We start from the raw sequence: 22,893 nt of genomic DNA on the forward strand, positions 1-22,893 counted from the left end.
GGGACACGGGTTTGAGCCCTGGTCCGGGAAGATCCCACATGCCACAGAGCAACTAAGCCCGTGTGCCACAGCTACTGACCTGCACTTTAAAGCCCGTGAGCCACAGCTACTGAAGCCCATAAGCCTAACATCCCGTGCTCCACAACAAAAGAAGCCACCGCCATGAGAAGCCCACGCACCGCAACAAAGAGTAGCCCCCACTCACTGCAATTAGAGAAAGCCCGTGCGCAGCAACAAAGACCCAACGCAGCAAAAAATAAATGAATAAATAAATAAATTTAAATAAATAAAGTGATCCTCACATGCTATTTAATCCTCAGTATTAGACCTAGTTTAGATGCAAAGGACTAAGACTCAGAGATTAACTTGTTCAAAGACATCGCCATTGAGCAGAAGTGCAAGAGCTCAAATTGAAATATCCTTTCCACTACATTATGGTTGCCTGATTTGGCGGTGGGTGGGTGGAGACACATGGATCCCCTCCCCACCCAAGGCTATTCACATTCTTAATCAGAGAAAAATGATGTAAGAGAAAGAGGTCCAAGCTCTGAAGACTTTTAAACCCAATCCTATTTCTGACACTCTAACATACGGAGGGCAATAGAGACATGCAGTATTAATATTCACTTTCTCACTTTTTTTCCTAAGTACTTTAAGAACCATTTGTTCCTGAGATGTTTATCTTTTCAAGACTTTATCTCTGAGACTCTTTAAAATTAGACCCTGTGCTGTAATTTTGATCCTACAAAATTATTTTCTCTGGACTACCTTTAATTGAATATTAATTTTGAAGTCTGTTCCTGTTGTGATGCTACTCGGATAATCCTTTTGATCCATGGTATAAGATCTCTACTAAGATCCATTTGGTTTAGTTTAATGTACAATAGTAAACATATCCCTAACTAACTTCAGTTTATCTTAAATAGTACTTCCAAATTAAAAATTCAAGGCAATTCAATAATCAGCATTACCTAGACTTATGAGCCATTACTAAAATTTTTTTCCATGGAATCCCCCAAATGCCTATACTCATGCACAATTGTTAACATGGAGTTTGCTACTTAAGTTCTCATACCTAAGTTTTATTATCTAAGGCACTTATTCCCAAGAATTATTATTTCACAGCAAGTTGAGCTGGTCACTTTGAGCAACCATCTGAATAAATGAAAAAGTAACTCTCAGGTGCTTTGAGTCTTCTCAGTTTAAAAATATTGAGGTGGGGACTTCCCTGGTGGCACAGTGGTTAAGAATCTGCCTGCCGATGCAGGGGACACGGGTTCGAGCCCTGGTCCGGGAAGATCCCCCCACATGCCACAGAGCAACTAAGCCCGTGTGCCACAACTACTGAACCTGTGCTCTAGAGCCCACAAGCCACAACTACTGAGCCCGTGTGCCACAACTACTGAAGCTCACGCGCCTAGAGCCTGTGCTCCGCGACAAGAGAAGCCACCGCGATGAGAAGCCCACGCACTGCAATGAAGAGTCGCCCCCACTCGCCGCAACTAGAGAAAGTCTGCGCGCAGCAATGAAGACGTGATGCAGCCAAAAAAATATATATATATTATATATATAATATATATAATATATATTATATATATATATATTGGGGTGGCAGGTAGTAAAAGAGTACCCTTTGAAGAACCATGATGGCGGAAGACATACTGAGTTCTGTGGTTTAAAAAAAAAAACAAACCACAAATAATGAACTAGGCATTTCACTGATTAAATGTATCTAAAAGATAAACCCTTGGTTATCTTTCTTTTTTAATTGAGGTATAAATGACATATAAGCTCTGGGTGACTTTAATAGAAAACCCATAATTCTATTAAAAGGTTGAGAAATTACCCACATCAATACACTTCCTTCATTTCTAAGCCCACCTTTATTGCTGGAAGAAGTTCTTTCAGCAGTAACCACCTTGCCTTAGACTTATTCTTAGAAAAGTAAGAACCAGGTAAACATTTGGCTCCTACTTAGCCCAAACCTAGATATAGATACACCATCTTTTATTTTACGGTGATTGCTTAATAGTCAGAAGAGAGCCACATAGGCTATGCAGTTCAGTTAGGTAAAGACTCTATCTACCAACTCTAGTTATGTGTTACTGTTCACTGTGTAAATGTCAGGAAGATTTAAAATGTTAACAGAGAATATCAGTGAGGGAAGGAAAGAGCCACCAACTCACTACTTCAAATCTAACATTCAAGATAAAGATCCATCTCAGAGCAGAAGCTGTCTAATCAAAGTTTAAATTTTAAAATGTGGGTAGAGAGACACCTTCATATACTCATTTAAATCTCAATAGCTTGTGAAGCATAGAAATATCATCCTTGTTTACAGATGAGAAAACAAGGTATACGTACGCTAGCGCACACATATACAATCTTAAAAAACGGTACTGATGAACCTAGTGGCAGGGCAGGAATAAAGAAGCAGAGAATGGACTTGAGGACACGGCCGGGGGCGGGGGGGCAGGGAAGCTGGGATGAAGTGAGAGAGTTGCATTGACATATATACACTACCAGATGTAAAATGGATGGCTAGTGGGGAGCTGCTGCATAGCACAGGGAGATCAGCTTGATGCTTTGTGACGATCTAGAGGGTTGTACAGCAGAAACTAACACAATACTGTAAAGCAATTATACTCCAATAAAGATTTTTAAAAAAAAGAAAAAGAAAACAAGGTATAGCGGCCAGGGCAAGTTTCATAGTAAGAACAGGGACTTAATCCAGATTGCTCTGATTTCTACTCCAACTTTCTATTTTACCACAGCTGCTCAAGAGCATTGTATCTCCCCAGAGCCTCCCTCTTCATCACTTATTCTCCTACTTCAATAGCAATCTGGTTCCAGCCTTAATACCATAGCATCTCTTGAAGATATAAGGGGTCTAAGGCTACCTCTAACAGCATATAATTAAGGACAGCCTGTGACATCTTTTTTTTTTTTTTGGCTGCGCTGAAGGGCATATGGGATCTTAGTTCCCCAACCAGGGATCGAACTCACACCCCCTGCAGTGGAAGCACAGAGTCTTAACCACTGGACTACCAGGCACGTCCCGGCTGTGACATCTTATTAGAAGCTTACCAATTACCACCTGACTGGGGTTTCTGGAATCTGGACTAAGGCAGTATGCTACCAAAAAGGGGAGATGAGAGGGACTTCCCTGGTGGCACAGTGGTTAAGAATCCTCCTGCCAATGCAGGGGACACGGGTTCAAGCCCAGGTCCAGGAAGTTCCCACATGCCGTGGAGCAACTAAGCCCGTGTGCCACAACTACTGAGCCCGCGTGCCACAACTACTGAGCCTGAGCTCTAGAGCCCGTGACCACAACTACTGAGCCCATGTGCCACAACTACTGAAGCCCGCACGCCTAGAGCCCATGCTCCGCAACAAGAGAAGCCACTGCAATGAGAAGCCCACACACCACAACAAACAGTAGCCCCCGCTGGCCGCAACTAGAGAAGCCCGTGTGCAGCAATGAAGACCCAACGCAGCCAAAAATAAATAAATAAAATATTTTTTTAAAAGATATTTTAAAAAAAGGGGGGGGAGATGAGAAGGTTTTCCCACAAATCTGTACTATTCCCATTAAATTCAGATTTATTCTTTTTTTATTTTTAGAATTTTATTTATTTTTTTATACAGCAGTTCTTATTAGTTATCCATTTTATACATATTAGTGTATATATGTCAATCCCAATCTCCCAATGAGATTTAATGAATACAAAAACATAGTGTCTACCAAACTCTCAAAATTAGTTCCCTTCCTCCCACTTCCCCTTCTGCTGCCAAGCAAGAGCTCAGATAGCTGACTACAAAGAAATAAAGGGGCTACCTTATAGGAGCTGGGTAAAGCAAGGGGTCTCAGCCAATGAGATTCCCTAATCCACTTATCTTGAAATCTAGATCAGTCTTCTGCCCAACCCGTATTCTGCCTACAAAACTTTATAAATCTAGGCATTCGTATCTGGTAGCAAGGTTAAAATCTGGACTTTTACTAAGGGGCAATGAGTACACTTCTAGTGTATTCTAGTGTAGGAATAGCCTTCAACTAACAACTTTTTTTTGGTAAACTCCAAATAGCCAAGGATATCTCCTCCAAGGTTCCTGCCCTCTATCTTTCCTAGGCTGTGCTGAGAAAAATACAAAGAATATTGGACCAAGGGTTGGCGGATGTGTTTTTGTTCTTAAAATACAGGAAAATGTCATAATACCCAGGGATCTATTAAACTTGTTCTCAGCAACGTCAACAACAAAGACAAGCGAATTAAAGTCCTCAATTATGCTGACTGCTTTAACACCTTTTGTTGAAGCTTATCTAGGTGTGTCTCAGGAATGCTAATGAACTGAGTTCTTCGGTTCCTTAAATCCACAGAAACAAAGTTAACTTCAAAGGCTCAGAGAGGAATTAACCTGAGACTGGTAGAGATGCACGCACCTCTACCCAATCTAATGAGGAGGGCAGAAGGGAGATGTAAATAAAAATATTTACTATACATTTCAGAAAAATTCTCAAGAACAGTACAGAAAGGTAAAGTTGGCAGGGAGATAACTGAGTGGATCTAAAAATATAAGGCAACAAATTAAAAACGAGTACCTACCAAAAAGAAATTTAAAACTTAAGTTGCCAATATCCCTTGCCGTTTCTTTCTTAACTAAACCTTACAGCCATAAATGACAGATAAAGACACAATACAAACTTTGACAATGGGTGGTCTAGCTTGATGATATTACAATCTGTATACCTAGACATATACTTGAGTCACTTCTCTCCCAGTCTGAAAAATATTTAGAATCTTTCTTGAATATACAGAATAAATATCATTTTAAATAATATCTACTGCTGCTAAAATCATTTAGCAAACTATTAGTCATTTCCTACAACACTACCCAAAATACCATTAATATCTAACAGATATTCCACTCTAAGCTTCTTCCCACCTAATAAAGCCAAGGCTACACCCACCATCACCACTCCCCCATCTTTATCCCCCTGCACAGTACCCAGGCCCTATGCTATCAACACAGAGCATACTACACATTGCTCACACCTAGATAGGCAGGTGGTGGGGGAAGGGCAAAGGTTGGCAAATGCTACGTCTTCCATACCGATGGCCTCTATTTTACATTTCCTACTTTAGCTACTGGCCTGAAGCCATGGGGATGGAAAGCTGCTTCACAAACTTCAGATTTACAAGGCATGGAAACAGAAAAGACTTGTTCCAACTATTACTACTCAAAGTTTAAAGACAATCTAAAAGCCTCCTTTAAACACAATATCTCATTCATTTCTAAAGGGCCAGTTGGGAACTTCTCCCATCCCAAACTTTTTACCTTAAGAAGCCAAATTCTCAACTGCTTGCCCAAATGCCCTCATTTCGCAAAGTTAATGAATTCAAAAATAATTAAGCGGCAGTCAGGTAACCTTAACCACAGGATTCAGAAAAGTTAGTGAACTGACTCTCTTCCGTCTCCAAATGCAATGAATGGACCATATTTTACCTTTCTTTCAAGACAGTTTTTAAACTCAGGATCCCACATCAAATACTCATTTCAAGCATTTCCATAGCCTCATTCAAAAGTAAATAATTACATTGGAATCCATTTTTCCCAGTGAACCTAGAACTTTATTGGAGTTCAACATAGTTTCATATGAAAAACACGCAATCCCTCACAAAACACTTCTGGAGAAATAACTTTGGGTTTGAAGAAAATCAGTATTCTGCACTGTAAGTACGGCAAAAGCTGTTAAAGACCAATAACATACGTATGCACTCATACCCAACTACTAGGAAATAACATGAACAACTGAAGTATGTCTGAAAGTTCCTAAAATGAAATACACCCAGAAAGCACAACAGAATCACGTCCAATACCATTGGCAGCAACAGGTAACTGTTACTGTGATTAACATACAACACATATTCACAAGCTCAGAAGTCAGCCATGTTTTCTGCATGCCCCCACACACGCCGAAAACAAACAAAAACCCCCAACAGCTTCATTTTAGAATATAAGCTTGAGACATGTTAAGAATCCCTGGCACTTGTATAAATGGATACTGACTCACCTAGAACAAACTAATGAATCTCTCTTCAAATTCTCACAATTCCCCATTATTATGCTGATGTTAAAGGAAAAAAGCCAGACTCAATTCTTTTTTTGCTACTGTTGGTTAAAATGAGATTTTGGAACTGACCCTGACTTCCTATTTTCCATTTTACTTTATCTACTTACCAAAGACAAGTATGAGTTAATTATAGCAAGCAATATTATCCAGTTTTCACTTTTTAAACCATGAGGTATTTCTGATTTAGTAACTACTTGATCTTCTTGTTTTACCGGTAACGTCGGAATCTAAAATTTGTTTGTGAGTTCTGACATGCTAGTAATCTAAAAAGCACATGTTGACAAGCAACTCCGTTTCATCTATAAAGATTCTACAGCAGCTCACTAATTCTGAAAAGGTGCCCCCAAGAAATCTGGCTGCAGTGGAAGGAAGGACAACACTGGAGCCCAGAGTTTAAGTGTTTCTGGATGGAGTAGGAAGACGTGCCAGATTTCATTTGAAGGTGCCATCAGTTTGGTTTTAAAAATGTGATGGGAATTTTCAGATAGCCACATCATTAGTTTTCCCACCTGCCATCCCAACCAGTGCCCAACAGCACAGAAGTATAACTATCTGTTAGCATCAGAAACAATTCATATTTAATTCCATCATCCCGTTTGAATCCACTAAGCTACTAGAATCAACACAAGATAATGCCAAACAATGAACCCATGTAACATTTCTGAGAATAATCACTGATGAAACCAAGCATTATACATTACTCATGCCAGGGAAGAAAGAACCCTACTACTCCAGAGTAGATGGACAAAAACATCAAGCTCTTGAAACAGCAATAGGACCACTGACCCCCAACCTGATGTTACCATTATCAACACTACAGATAATTCAGTAGTCTGCACAGTACTGGGCTAATGACTCAGCCCCACTTCAATGAGTGCTACCAACACCTAGAAAAAGAAGCCTTTTCTCTTAGGTATAAGAGATTATGGTTTCTGCTCCTGAAACTCCCAGCAATACTTTAAATATACACACATTTCACAAATAACAGATTTTTCCCAGCAGTTGAGTATGGGCTGGAATGTTCTAAATTCTATACGAACAGTAACAGTTCTAACTATTGTAAAGAATGAACTCCAAAGGCAAAAAATCTTTCAGCTCTTAGGGGATGAGGGCAGGCAAATGAGGGAGTTTTGTTTTAACATTATTGGCACAGTTCATCTGTAAGATGGGTTTAGGTCCACTTAAAATCATGCTTAAGCAAACTCTTAATACAAAGATCAACAATAACTTGTCTGAGCATAATTAAACATTGATTTTTATCTTTTAAAAACTCTTTCATAGTTACATAAATCAATCACTAGTTACTAATGTATTACTTAATAGAGCAAGCAAACAGCTACTAATACTACATCTTTCTTCTAGACAATATTTACAAAGATAATACTCCACTGTCAGACCCTCAGTGTGGTGGGGAAGCAGTTAAAGTGCTTTTTCTTTTGGGAGCAGGTTTAGATAAAAAGCAAACAACAAACTATCAAATCTCTCCCTCTTGCCTTTTTCAGCTCTGTAAGAAAGCAGAGATGAGGCAGCTTTTAATTTCTTCATACTAGAATCATATATAGCATAGTGGCTAAGCTTGTGAGCTTTGTAGTGCCAACTCACTGCCCTTGGGAAAGCTAGTAAATATACCTAAGGCTCAGTTTCCTTATGTATGGAAATGGAGATAATAGTACCCAACTCATAAGGGTTCTTCCAAGGATTAAATTAAACTAGATGATCCAATGGAAAGAACTGAGATTCATGCCTGATAGACAGTAAACATTCAATAAATATCAGCAATTATTGCTATTACAAGTGAAAAAACACATTCTAAAAGTCAATAAAGCCAGTTTACTTCAGTCTCTAAAAAATGGCACTAAAGAGCAATAACCTACCCAGCCTACAATCATTCACATATTCAACAGTTCCTTTGTATAACCTAGGTGAGAACCATGGAGGTTAACTTTCTGAGGAGAAAGGACTACACTTTGTTTCATTACTAGATACATTACCTACTCAGCCCAGTCTGAGAGTCAAAAAACACTTATTCTGTATTAAGATCCTACCTTCCTCCAAGAGAGGTCAAAAGGACTTTTACATCCTCACCTGCCACATCCTTTCTTTGCTCCCACATCCCAAAGAAACGTATCTACACTCTGCGGTTTTCTGAACAGCAGGGGCCTCATCTCCCGCTTTTAAAACCCTGATAGGTTGACTAAACATAGTTAAGAAATACTCCAACTCTTGACACTCAGCACCTAGTCTTGCACAAGCAAGCCCAAAAGCTACCTCCTCTGAGAAATTTCCCCACCCCCAGACAAAATTAAATCCCCTAGTCACCCAAAGCATTTTGGGTATAGATTTGCCCCAGCACCTACCTTGTAATTAACTAATTATGTCTCCCCCACATAGACTGAAGGCAAGAGCAGCACTTTGTGGCCAAAGGTTCAGCTCTAGCACTAAGCACAGTGCCTGGCATATATTAGGTGCTCAAGAAATGCTACACTTTAACCAGATTCTCTCCTCGCAGAGTACCATCCCTTGCTGGATGCCCTACTTCAAAATCTGAACATAAGGCTGCTCGCAGTAGAGCAGGCTAACACGATGGACTGCTGATTACAACATCAGAAAACCTAGTCATCAGCTTCTCCCACTGGATAGGTTCCCAGAACCCAAACTCAACTGAGCAGGATTATGTACCATCAGAATCAGTGGGAATTCCCAGCACACTACAGAAGGTACCTTCTCCTTCAACAGGATTGTTGAAAAGCTCGCAGGGTGAGTTTTCTATTGGGGGAATCTTCACTCGGTAACTGAAGTGGAAATACTCAAAGAATAAATGCCTTGATTTGGCTGAAAAGGGTACAAAACATAAAGGTCAGGCAAAAGCAAGCTAGCTCTCGATTCCTGAAAAACAGAGGCTTCTGAAAAAGAATGAACAGGAAGCAGGGGTGGTGCTGGTCATCTTTGTTTCAATAAATAAAATCTTTTTTTCTACCCCACAGCTTACGAGAAATGCCTAATACACCAGGCCAGATGAGATGCTCAGCAACGTTTCCTCCTGACAACTACACTAAACTGCATTTCTAAAAAAAAAAAAACAGTGCCTTAGGAACCTCAGCCCCACTGAAGTTCTAGTCAGTAATACTTTAATTAAAAAAAAAAAATCAACATGCCTAAGCCCAACATTTACAATGGATGGCCAACAGAGAACTTGCAAACTTTCTGAAGGCAGGTACCACTACCTTTGCAAAGAACACAACTTGGGGAAAGCAATCTCAAAATATAAAGAACTCCACAAAGGAGGGCTTTAGCTTTAGAGCCCTATTTCCTACCATAAACATCTTACCAGAGAAAGGGAGGAAAAAAAAAAAAAATCAACAGTTGCCGAAGGGTATCTTTCATTCTGAAAGCAGAAAAGGAAACAAACAAGAAGCAGTAAGAGGGAATAACACCCCAAATAAAGTTCTCTTTGGGAAAAAACAGTAACAATTCAGGCTCCCAACCTTCCCCCTGGTGAGGTCTGTGATTTACGTGGCTTTGCTCCGCAGAAAGCTTTTTCTGGGCAGCTCAAGGAAGGAGCCAAGGGAGGGAGAGAAAGAGACATAGACACAGAAAGGAGAGGAGAGAGAAAAAGAAAATGGCGCAGAGACTAAGTCCCGACTGTCGACAAGGCGACTTTCCCGGGAGGAATCCGGGCCCGGAAAGACTGCCAGAGGCCCGGCGGCGGGCGACGCGGGGTCTCCGTTGCCCCCTCTTGGGAGGGCCGCGATCTGGGGGCGCTGGGGTCCCCGGAAAGGGGGTCCAGAGGCGGCCCGATGGGAACAATGGGGCCGGTGAGCGAGGAGCCGGGACTTAGTCTCTGGGACGCCATGTCTGTCCTCTGCCCGGCTCGGGCCGGGCGCGGGGCCGGCGGTCGGGGGGACCGGGGTCGGGGAGGGGGCACACTCACCATTCAGTCGGAAATCCGCCTCGATCTGGGGAGAGAAAAGGAGGGACTATGAAACAACAGGCACATTCACCCCGCGGGCGGCGGGCGAGCGCGCGCTGCCGGGGGCCGGGCCCACCCTGCGCCCCCCGGGATAAGGGGGCCCCGGGAACGGCCTGAAGGGTCAGCCAACCCCCCTAAAACTGTAACTTGGCGCCTCCCGCCCGGGGCCCGGGGAGCCGATCTCCTCCGGCCGGCCACCCCTGGCGGGGGGCTCCGGCCTGTCAAAGCGGCGGCCCGGCCGAGGCCGGGGCCTGCGCCGGGGGTCGTGGAGGGGCGGGGCGGGGCCGGGGGCCCGGGCGGGCCGGGCCGGGCAGGGCAGTACCTGGGAATCGTTGTGGAGATGGTCCCCACTCATGTCGGCCGGAGCGGCGAGCGCGGCGGAAGGCGAGGGGCGTCGAGGAGTCGCAGACGGCCGCGGCCGGCCTGTTCAGGCGGACGGGGGCTCCCGGAGACGCGGGTAAAGGGCGGCGGGGCGGGCCTGAGACTCCCGGAACGGCTCAGGCGGCGAGCGCGGCGGGCGGTGAGGGGCGCCGAGGAGACGTAGAGACGGTCGCGGCCGGCCTGTTCGGGCGGACTGGGGGTCCGGGAGGCTCCCGGAGACGCGGGTAAAGGGCGGCGGGGAGGGCCTGAGACTCCCGGAACGGCTGAGGCGGCGACAGCGGCGGCGAGGCTGACTGTTGCCGGCCTGGTGGCGACAGCAGACCCCAGCAGTTGTGTAACAGCCTAAGTTCGCATTTCGGCTCACTGCGCCTGCGCGGCCGCTTTTAAATGCGACGTCCCTGACGTCAGAGATTCCGGAAGGAGGCCGAGGGTTGCGGGACCCGCCCCCTCGTGCTTCCAAGGGTGGACCCGGCTTTGCATCGCAAGCCCCGCCCCTAGCCCTCGCGCGCCGATGTGATTTGCATAAGGAGCTGACTCCGCCCACGGCCGCCCACCCTGTGAAATCTTCTCTTCCTCTCCCAGCTCCTTTTCTCGGATCCCAGATCCCGCCCCTAGGCAGTGCGCAGGCGCAGCCCGGACACCGCCTCCGGACTGGGGCCGGCAGCTCGGCCACGTGGTGGGCCTTTAAAGGCCGCCGCGGGACAGCGGCAGGGCCCGGTCCGAGATCTCCCGGGAGCTGCAAATACGTTGGCAGCAGGGGCCCCGAGCTCTCACCAGCTATTCTTCTCTCGCTAACCGGACCCCGACGCTGCTTGGCGGGAGGAGCTTCCACCCCAGCCTTTGTCCAGGCCTTCCAACTTATGGATGATTTCACGCCCACTTCTTAAAATTTATTTTAATTTTTCAACCCGCGAAAGGTCTGGCTTAGCTCCAGTTTTCAGCCGGGTACATGTAGCCCTGGATCACAAGAGGCCTGATTTCATTCGTTCATTCTTCAAACATCCCTGAGCCAGGAATTGTGCTAAGGAGAGGAGTTGGGGCCAAAGGGAATCAGATCGCGGAGTAAACACGACCTGGCTCTGTACCCGGCTGTGTCCATAACGCGCTATGGGGTGTAGGGGGGAGGAATTGGAGAAAGAACTGCCGTTTATGGAGCATCTACTGTGTACTCCGCTCTGAATTCACACAATAGCTCCGTGAGGTCGCCTATTTTACTAAAGTTAAACTGTGTCAGAGATACGTAACCTACTAACCTACCTGACATCTTCATTTGGATACCTCACAAGCTTCTCCAAGGCTGAACTCACCATCTTCCTCCGCCACCCAGCTAGAAAAGCTCCACCCTGGACATCTTCCTCTCCGTTTCTCATAAGTCCAACTGATTGCATCTCTTCAATCCTCTCTCCCCCGCCCACACACCTGTGAAGTCTGCATTATCTCCTGCTTGAATTCTTACAATACATTCCTAACAGGGTTCCCTACTTCCTTTCTGGCTCTCTCACAAGCTGCTCTGCAACAGTAGACAAAGTGCTCTTTCAACACCAGATCTAACTATTATCCCCTTTCCGCAAACTTCCCCTCATCTTAGTACGAAGTTCAAAATTCTTAAAGTAGCTGCCAAGATCCTGAATAACCTGCTTAATTCAAGTGTGACCTTTGTGAATTTTTTTCCATATGTATTACCACTTCCGCTATTATTACTTAATATTTTAATTGATCCCTCTTCTTTCTTTAGCTTCATCCTAAGCAATAATAGCTATGAAATAATAATGTCTATGAAATCATTTACAAATAAAATACAAAAAGTGTTCATCCATGGACCACTGAAATCACCTCTATCACATCTAGTGGTAAACACTTTAATTCTTAATTCATTAAGAAAAATTAATTCTTGTGAATGCTTCAAAGCTCAATCTTAGTACCATTTTCTCCCTTCCACACTCCCTGACTCCTCCTTCCCCACCCAGATCAAGTGCCCCTCATAGTGTCCTTTTCCTTTGTAACACTTATCAAAGTTATTAAATTACTAAGGGGGGTAACTAGTGACTTTATGTCTCTCTCCCCTACTGAATGCCAGGTCTATGAGGGCTAGGACCTTGTCTATCTTGCTTAGCACTTGATCCCCAGCGTCCAGCTGCAGATCCTACAAAAGAGATGTGCAATCAGTGAGGGAATGAAAGCAGGGTAATACAGTGGTTAGGACCACACATGCGGAAGTCAAACCAATCTAGTTTTGAATTCTTCTCTGCTGTTTATTAGCTCTGTGACCTCAGGCAAATTGCTTTAATTCTCTGAGCCCCAGTTTCCTCAACTGGATAATGGTGATAATGGTGCAATTTTAAGAGATTTTTGTTTTTTAAATTTGACTGAGAACACACAGCTAGTAAGTGCTGAGTTTTGGATTCAAACTCAGGTCTGCTTGACTCCAAAGTTATTCTTTGGAGTTCTCTGAAACAAGTTGCCAGAACCAGTTTCAACTTGCTTTTGGTGTCTTTCATCATAGTCTTTCCATCTCAGAATCAGTGCCAGGCCACCAGGTGAAGCATATAACTCCTACCTGTTTGCTGCAGTAAGGCCAAAGTAAGTTGAGGACTGCCTTAAGGCATAACAGTGCTTCCTACCACTGCTCCACTGCCACCCTCCCAAGCCAGGGAGAATCTGCATTCATTTTCAAGGAAGATCTGGGTAGGCATGAAAACAGAACACACACACCAAAATGGCATCCCAAGCATGGTCCCCGTGCACAAACATGCAGATATCTGGGCGTCTTGTCACAGACTGAACTTCTCTGCCAGCATATGTGGCTGGCAGTGCTCCGAGGCTGGTTGGCTTACCCAAGCCCACACGACCCCTCTCTGATTCCTGATACTTTAATCTGGTATCCCCATGATATGGTCCACCTACCCTTAGTACTTGAGAAGATTATAGGTAATGCCTGTACAGACATTTTCATTTTAATCGTTATGTATATATTGCCATGTGTATGAGAAAAAAAATTTAACCATCATATCAAATCCATGATTTTAAGGATGTCACTGTTTAGGATGGGTTGGTTGATTGATTTACATGAAAATATCACGGAATGGCACAGAGGGAACATATAAGACAAACTCCGCGAAGGTCAGAGACATAAATGAGGCTTGGGAAACACTGCTTTAAATCAAGACCACTCACTCATGGACCATCCCAGCCCCCATAAAAATCACTAGTAAAGGACAGTACACACTGTGAAAGGTGGATGATTTATCAATATTCCACTAAAAGAAGGACTTCATACACAAACACACATGTATGAAGGACTTCATACACAAACTCACATGTATGCATTGTTACGATTTAAACAGGTCTTTTCCCACAGGACTTCTCAGAGTTGTCCATATGCTGATACACATGGCACTACAGCATCTCCAAAGTGTATATAAGCCCAGAAACCCCCTTTTTTTTTTTTTTTCCAGACTACTTCTTAAGACTGGGCTCTTTGGAATGACCAGCGCTCAGGCCACCTGCTCTAGATGGTCACTCAAGATTCAGTCCATACTCATTTGCTTCTGACTCTCTTGGGATTGTGCTTATTATTTTAGCCCAACTCTTGGCTCCCAGAACTGAACACATATAGGGCTGTCTGAACAACTTCTGCTTTTCAGGGCACCTGTCCTTCTGCACAGTGTACACAAATACACAACTATGCTGTTGTCCCTTGGGCTACAGTTGTGTGACCCAAGCTGAGCCACTCAGATCAACTTCCTTGAGACTCTGGAACTAGGAAGGAGAAAGTGGTTCAGTGTCTCTTCTTGCAGATGGATGTGTAGTACGTAAATCAGGGAGCTACCCTGCTGGTATTTTCTGCCAAAAGGGCCAGAAAAAAGCTGGGAGGAAAGGAGGAGAGAAGGAAGAGAATAGAAGGCTCTGATGGAGTTTAGGGCCCTGATTCCTACTATCTCCTGAGGCCTTATTTCACCCCTGTTCTTGTACCTTTAAATAAATCCCCATTTTTGCTTAACAGATCTCTGATGGGTCACTTAAGACCAAGAGCTCTAAGTTATACTAAGTCCTAATCTACAGTTGATTCCTGGGCGCTCACAAGGCCTCTGTTTTCTCTTTGGTCCTGGACCTGGGCCCCTCATGTTATGGCACCTGGATGCCCCCTGGCATTTTGAACTTGGATGCTTGCACAGTCTTGACTTTGGCAATTCTTGGGCAGCAGTGTCTTCTGGTAGATCTCCCTTCCTGTGGGTGCCTTGCCTAAGGACCGCTTCCCTTTTAAGACTTAGATGATGCTTAGAAAAGAATGCTTGACACCCCAGAAAGGAGACTCAGGCTGGCAATCCCAGTAACAACCAGAAACCCTGGAGTTGTGGAATGAGAGGATAAGCAATAAGGATGTAGGAGCCTGGCCGTGTGGGGTGTCCACTTTCATATTCCTTCCTTTGTCTTCCTGCCAGAAGACATCCTTCCTGTGATGAGGACATTTATTCATTCAACCAGTATTCCCTGAGAAATGAGGGTGCGGGGGCTATGTGGTAGATAGGTACTATGCTAAGCCCTGGAGATACAGATATTAATAAGACCTAATCCTCATGTTGGAGAAGTTCCTAGTCTGATAACAAGACAAACATATTCCCCAACTGTTACCATAAGGAACAAAGAATAACATGGAAGCAGTGGTTGCTATGGGAATGCTGGGGTGGGAGAGGCACATCCAACTCGCCAGTGGTGGCAGGGGGGGCAATATTAGGAAAGGCTTCTGGTTGGATGCCATTCTCTAAAGATGAGGAGGGCTGGTTTGTGGAAGAGAAGGGAAGGTACTACAGGAAGAAGACCAACCTGGGCCAAGGCAGGGAGTCATGGGCAGGAATAGCTTTGGTCAGGATGGAGCAGAGGGTCCATGTGAAGATAAACCAGAGAAGAAGGTTGGGCAAGTGGAGAGGCCTCCCCCAGTGACAGAGGAGCTACTGCAGGGTGAGCTATGGCGGGGTTTTGAGGAGGTGAGAGAACAACCATGGGCAGCAGGGTGGGGACAGTTTGGCAGAGCTGGCGCTGGAGACAGGCAGATTAGCCAGGAGGCATGTGAAGACCATTGCAAGTGTTTCAGAAGCATCATTAACTATGGGAGGTGGGGGGTCATTTGGAATAACTGTGAAGATGCAGACCATGAAGGGGACAGCAGGATATTGACCTGTGTCCAGGGTACAGCCCAAGGAGAACTTAGGATAGCAGCTGTCCCTGAATCTCCCTCTCACAGGGTATACTGTTGGGACATCCTGCCGCTACTCAGGTCCAGCTGCCTCCACATGGAGAACCAGTGGGCTGGGGGAGGAAAAGAGGCAGAAACTGGGGCTCTAGGAAATCCTGGACAAGTCTGGGACTGAGTGAAACCCCAGGCTGACTCAGCATGACCCTCCCAAGAAAATGGAACAGAGATGGCAGCCTCGCTCAATAACCAGTAGGTGACAGCTTCACCAAGATCAGGTTTTAAAGAGATCTACTTCCCCATGCCCCCAACAAGCCCTTCGAGCCCTCCATCCCATCCCTTCCACATCCAGCATCTTCTCTCCCTCCTGCATGGCAGCTTCTCCACTTGCTCCCTCCTCTCAATTTTCCCTCTTGACTTTGTTAAAAATAGTCTCTCACATTAACTGATTATTTACCACGTGCTCTGCCCTGGACTAAGTGCTTCCCATACATGATCTCACTTAATCCTCACAATAAGCTTTATCAAGCAGGTACTACTAGTTCCATCATTTTTACAGACCAGGAACTTGAGGCTTAGGAAGATTGAGTAAGTTTAACTTAGTCACACAGCTATGGAATGGTGGGGTTATGATTTGAACCCAAGCAGTCTGACTATGGAGCCCAGTCTCGGAATCCCTGTACTGCCTTCCAAGGTCCTTAGGTCACTGTTTCCCTCGGCATGTTTGAAATATTTGGAAAGGATAGTGCATGCTTGCTGCCTTTTCTGTCTTATTATCCAACCCCTTAAACACTGTTGATCTGACTTCCATTATAATCAGAGACTTTCTAGTTTGCAAATAGATTAGCCTTATTCTCCTCCACCTTCTTGCAGCACTCAGTGATGCTGGGCACATTCTTTGGGTCCTTTCCGTTTGGCTCCAGGGACCATGAATTCTCTTGGTTTTCCTCCTATCTCTGCAAATGCCATATTTCTGCCTCCTCTTCTCCCGTGACAATGTAAGCATTCCCAAACTTCTGTCCTCAACCTTCTTTTCTCTCTATCCACTCTCCTCCTGGAAGCTTTACCAACTCTATACTGACTCCTATAGATAGTTTCTCAAATGGGTATCTCTAGCCTTGACTTCTTTTTGGAGCTACAGAAATATCTGTAGCTGCCTACTGCATGTGTACCCCTGATGGTCTCCAACAGTCCTCTGCTCCTGAGTTCAACTTTTCCCCTGGGTTTACCTTTCCCTTCTATAGTCCCTGATTGGTGAATAGCTCTGCCCATCTCCCTCCCAGTCATGCAGGCTCAAATCCTAGGAGCCTCTTGAATTGATCCTGTCCTCCCCATCCCATTAGTGGCTATTGTCTCTGTGGAGTCTGCCAAGACCTACTTCTGTAATTATCTGTCCCTCTTTCCCCCGGGTTCTCATGGCATCTCCCCCTTCCCTAGCTTTCCTGCATCTCACATACATACACACAAACACATAAATACACAACAACTGTGAGCCAGGTACCATGCCTGGTGCTAAGGATTCAGCCACAAATCAGACAGACAAAGTCCTTGCTCTTAAGGAGCTCAGGCCTGGTAGGTGGGACAGACAAGAGAACAAGTCATTGCCACTTACTCTGATAAATGCTTTGGGGATAATGTGCAGTATGTTTGCTATAGGAACCCTTTAAGGTTGCTGTCATGCCAGAATTGAAGAGTCCAGGCAAAGGCTTCCCAGTGGAAATAACATTCAAACTTGAGGCCTGCCCTGAGGTGGGGATAGAAGCTAGCCAGTGAAAGTTAGGGAAGATAGAGAACACAAGTGAGGGACATGATCACTAGAGGCCCAGGGAACAAATGGAATAAAGACTTGGAAATTGGGCAGGGCAGGGTTTGTTTGGAGAACTACTGGTAATTCAGTGTGGCTGAGGGGTAGACTGGGAGGAGGGGTAGTGAGAGATGAGGCTGAAGGGGTAAGCAAGGCCCAACTCATGCAGGGTGTTTTGTGTTGGTTAAGAAGTTTGCAATTTATCCTGAGAGCAATGGGGAGCCACTGATGAGTTGTAAGCAATGGAGGAACATAATCACATGCATTTTAGTAAATGCTACCTACAGTATAGAAAATGGTTTTGAAATAGTCAAGACTGCAGACTTGCTGGGCCACAGTTAAGAAGGCTGACGTCGGGCTTCCCTGGTGGCGCAGTGGTTGAGAGTCCACCTGCCGATGCAGGGGACACGGGTTCATACCCCGGTCTAGGAGGATCCCACATGCCGTGGAGCGGCTGGGCCCGTGAGCCATGGCCGCTGAGCCTGCGTGTCTGGAGTCTGTGTTCCACAGCGGGAGAGGCCACAACAGTGAGAGGCCCACGTACCGCAAAAAAAAAAAAAAAAAAAGAAGGCTGATGTCAACATCTAGGCAAAAATGATGTTGATGATGTCCCCAATCAGCAGAAGAGCCATGAAGATGGAGAAGAGTATATCTGCATTTGAGGGATACTCATGACAGAGGGCTGATGTATCAGGGATTGATTATATATGTCAGAGAAAGAGAGAGGGGAGGATTCGAGGATATGGCTGGGCGTGCCATTCACAAAGGCAGGAAACACTGCGGGATGACCTGGTTTGAGGGAAAGATGATGAATTCAGCTCTGTACATTCGAGTTTGAAGTGCCTGTGGGGTAGTCTGGTCAAGATGTCCAGTAGGCAGTTGGATACATGGGTTTGGAGCTCAGGAGAGGAACTGGAAGTGGTACCTGAAGTGTTTAGTCTAGATGAGGTCATTTAGGAGGGCCTGGAAGGAAAGCCTTATTTTAGGGATGGGCCTGAGTGATGAAGTGAAGGATAACAGTTTAGACAAGTTGTTGAAGAGGTCTAGCTACATGCAGGAGGTGGAACACAGTGCAGGAACCAGAGTAACCTGGGATTAAGAGGGTTTTTGTTTGTTTGTTTGTTTTATGATGGACAACACACACTTGTCCAGAAGAAGGCCTTTTGGATCGTTCTATTCCTTGGACAAAGTGATGGCACAATCGAGTTGATATCCCAGGAATTCTGGGTCAGATAAAGAGGCAGGTCCCTTTGGAGGAGATACCCCTTTTTTGCTTCTCAGAGGCCACAGGCTGCTTAAACCTTCCCTCCAGGGTTCTGGACCCTTTCCCACCAGAACTCGCTTAAGGATTGACTCAGAGAACTTGTTTTTGAGGATGGCTTATCCAGGCCCCCGAGAATATTCTTCTCCCAAAGGGTAGAGTGCAGCCCTGCAGGATCGATCTCTCCCTTTCCAGGACTCACCTGCAGGTATCAGGGAAGGGGTTCAGCAGAATAGACACCAATGTAGCGAAAGACACCCAGAACCTGGAGGATGGTGTTTCCTCCTTGGATTCTGCCATGTGGTTAATTTCCGCTAACATTTCTTGATGCTTGTTTGGTGCCAGGTCCTGGTAGTAGTCCTGTGATGAATTAGACAGGGCCTCCACTTGGAGAAATCCACAGTCCAGAAGAGGAGCTAGACAAGTAAACCATAAGTTACGAGACAGTGGTCTAGGAACCTCATGAGAGAGCCCTCAGGGCTGGGAAGCCAGGCAGACTCTTCCTTGGAAGCCCAGCCTGAAGGGTTTGATGGCAGAAAGCTAAAGACTCCAAATCTTCCTACAGACCCAGAGCTTGGCTCTTCTGTTATTTGGGGGAAAATGGCAACACAATGTATTTTATTTTATTTATTTATTATTATTATTTTTTTTTGCGGTACGCAGGCCTCTCACTGTTGTGGACTCTCCTGTTGCAGAGCACAGGCTCCGGACGCGCAGGCTCAGCGGCCATGGCTCACGGGCCCAGCCACTCCGCGGCATGTGGGATCTTCCCGGACCGGGGCACGAACCCGTGTCCCCTGCATCGACAGGCGGACTCTCAACCACTGTGCTACCAGGGAAGCCCACAACACAATGTATTTTAAATTGACTTTTTGTTCCTCTGCAGACTTTCCTGCTTCTTGTTGTGCGTGTGTATTCAGAACTGCGAGACAGAACATTGGGGAAATAGTTGCACAAAACCTTACAGAATATCCAAGTTGAGCCTTGGAACCCCCAAATGAAAAGTAGGTGAGGCCATCATTGCTGGATGTTGGAGAATCCCTAGGCTCAGTCCTCAGAACTTCCCTCTTCGTATCTCATCCACTCCTGTGGCTTTAAATACCAGTTAAATACTGAGAAGTCCTAAGTTCATATCTGTAATCAGGACTTTGCCCACCCCCAGCCCTGCCCCAGCCTCAGACTTGTATATCCGGCTACCTACCCTATAGCCCTATCTGGATTTCCAATGGGCTTCTCTTTATTTTTTCTTTCCCTGTGGCTTGTGGGATCTTAATTCCCCGACCAGGGATCGAACCTGCACCCTAGGCAGTGAAAGTGCTGAGTTCTAACCACTGGACCACCAGGGAATTCCCTCCAATGGGCTTCTTTTTTGTGTGTGTGTGTGTGTGGTACGCAGGCCTCTCACTGTTGTGGCCTCTCCTGTTGCGGAGCACAGGCTCCAGATGCGCAGGCTCAGCGGCCATGGCTCACGGGCCCAGCCGCTCCACGGCATGTGGGATCTTCCCGGACTGGGGCACGAACCCGCGTCCCCTGCATCGGCAGGCGGACTCTCAACCACTGCGCCACCAGGGAAGCCCCAATGGGCTTCTTAAACACAACACCTCAAACCAAACTTCCATCTTTCCTCCCAAACCTGCCCCTCCCTTGGTTTTCCCCATCACAGTCAAAGGCTCAGGCCAAGCCTCAGAGTCCTTGGATCTTTCTCTTGTTCACCTACCCCCCATAGCCAATCCATCTGCAAATCCTGTGGACACCACCTGAAATATCCAAAGGCTAAACATTTCTCCCTATTCCCTCTGCTTCCACTTTAGCCCAAGCGTCCATCATCTCCACCTGGTTTAGTGCAGGAGCCTCCTAACTGGTGTCCCTGCTTCCGTGTTTGTCTTCCTGTAGGACATCCTCAGAACAAGTGATTTTTAAAAATAGTGGTCCTTTGAAAATGTGAGATCCTGTCACTCCTCTGCTCAAACCTCTCCAGTGGCTCCCATCTCACTCAAGATAAAAGTCAAAGTGCTTACAATGGTCCCCAAGACCTTCCCCGGCCTGTCCCCCTCCCTGGTCCCTCCACCTCATCTGCTAGCGCTTCCCACCTCCATCACCTCTCCCTAGCCTCACTGGTCTCCCTACCACTCACCCTCCACCCTTCGCACCCTTACATTTGTAGATCTTTCTGCTTGGAACATCCTTCCCCCAAATATCTCCATGGCCTACTTTCTCATTTCTTTCAGATACTTACAATATCTCCTTTTCAGTGAGAATTTTCCTGACTACTCTATTTCTCTGTTTAGTTTAATGCCAAATTTCTAGTATCTACAGCAGTGCCCAGCACTCATGGGGTGCTCAATTAATATTTGTTGAATAAATTAATTAGTCATGGCAGTAGAGGCATCGCAGTTGTACTTTCGTGCAAGGGGCAGGGACACTCCAAATAGCCTACGGAATAGTAAGGTGTAAGGCTTCAATGAAAACAGTTGTATTATACCACATTGTTGATGTAATCTTTCTGCCATGCTATGTTATCAATAGCTAAAAAATAATATTAAAGAAAAACTACTACAGAAAACAACAAAACAAAACAAAACAAAAAAACAGAAAATTAATTAGTCATGGGCTGCAGTGAGCTCCTACATGTGTCAAGTGAGGACCTGGAATGTGCCAGGAAACCCCCTGTAGTGAGTAACATGATTCCCATTTTGCAGATAAGGAAACTGAAGCTTGGAGAAGTATGAGTGTCTTTCGTCTCTGTTCCCATAGCAACCTGGGCATATCCCCAGCACCTATCACTCTCCACTGTCATTGTCCATTTCACCAACTAGATGTAAGACTTTTGAGCCCAAGGGTCATCTCTTACTCCTTGTTGCATATCAAGCTCCTGGTAGAAAGTTGGGCACATAGGAGATGCTTAAGAAATATTTGTTTTATGAATGAATGAATGAAATGGCCAAATCAGGATACAAACCCACAACTTTCAGATAGCAAAGTCTCTGCTCACCCCACTCTGGGGGCGGGGGGAATCCCTATAATAGCCATGGAGCCAGTAGTTAAGAGTCCCTCCCCTTAGCAGAGTACTTTTCATGAGAGCCAGAGTATTTCAGATGGAGAACAGTGTACAGTGGCCGACAGTTTTTTCCCATCACACACCAGGTGAATGGAAAGAATTTCTCCACTCAGTCCCTCCATAGTTCCCCAGACACACAGTCAGGGTTAATCTTCAGACCAATTACATACTGAGAAGGCCTAAGTTCACATCTATAATCAGGATCTTGCCCACCCCCCACCCCCATCTGCATTCTGCCCCACTAATTTCCTGAATCTTCAGCTGCTGGGTTGTGTTCCTGCCCATCCACCCACTCACTCAGGCAACAGTGTCTTCGAGCCTTCTCTGGGCCACAGTGAAAACTGAGTTACCCCTCCCCCCAACCCTATCCCCACTGTGAGTTGGCTTGGTTCTCTGAGACTTCATTCCAACAAACTCTCTCTCCTTTGTGTCTTCTTTTTAGATTCTTCTCCACCCCCTAAGCCCATGTCTTAGGTCATGAAGATGACTCACTCCATCCATGGATGACGGTGGCCCACTTTTCTCATCTGCCTTTCTCTCTTGAGCCTTCAGTTCTCTAGATCAGTAATTCTTAAACTGCTGGGAGGGATCCTAGACCCCTTTGAGAAACTGATATGGGCTATGGGCCCTCTCCCTCCAAAAAACACATATACTCTTTTTTTTTTTGAAACATTTTGATTTTTAAATTAAAGTATAGCTGATTTACAATGTTGTGCTAATTTCTGCTGTGAAGCAAAGTGATTCAGTTATACACATATATACATTCTTTTTTAATATTCTTTTCTATTATGGTTTATCCCAGGAGATTGGATATAGTTCCCTGTGCTATACAGTAGGACCTTGTTGTTTATCCATTCTAATGTAATCGTTCACATATACTCTTAAATACAGCGTTTTGCATAGAAGTTCAAATGCACCCCAATTAAGAACCCCTCCTCTAGAGGGTCTCTCTCTTCTCCTTCTCTCTTCCCCTCTAGATTTCTGGTTGTTGTTGGCTCCCAAGTCAATTCCCTGGTCTCCTTTCAGAATCAGAAGCGTCTCCCTACCACATTATTACCAATGCCCTTATTATTATGAACAGCAGCCACAAGATTT

At 45.4% G+C, this 22,893-nt stretch overlaps 1 protein-coding gene across 1 annotated transcript in view; it reads right to left on the reverse strand.

The window, feature by feature from the left end:
* TOP1 (DNA topoisomerase I) overlaps positions 1-10,759 on the reverse strand; it is an 86,395-nt gene extending 75,636 nt beyond the window's left edge. Inside the window, exons 1-2 of the mRNA XM_027078301.1 lie at positions 10,426-10,759; positions 10,065-10,089 (exon numbers count right to left, since the gene is read on the reverse strand). Of these exons, the coding sequence (XP_026934102.1) occupies positions 10,065-10,089; positions 10,426-10,458 (58 nt within the window). The 5' untranslated portion in view covers positions 10,459-10,759. The remainder of the gene's footprint in view (positions 1-10,064; positions 10,090-10,425) is intronic.
* Positions 10,760-22,893: the final 12,134 nt, after the last annotated feature.

This window comes from Aethalodelphis obliquidens, unplaced genomic scaffold (assembly GCF_003676395.1).
Source record: "Aethalodelphis obliquidens isolate GAN/ISIS:26980383/991018 unplaced genomic scaffold, ASM367639v1 scaffold42, whole genome shotgun sequence".
In the NCBI taxonomy this organism is placed as follows: domain Eukaryota; kingdom Metazoa; phylum Chordata; class Mammalia; order Artiodactyla; family Delphinidae; genus Aethalodelphis; species Aethalodelphis obliquidens.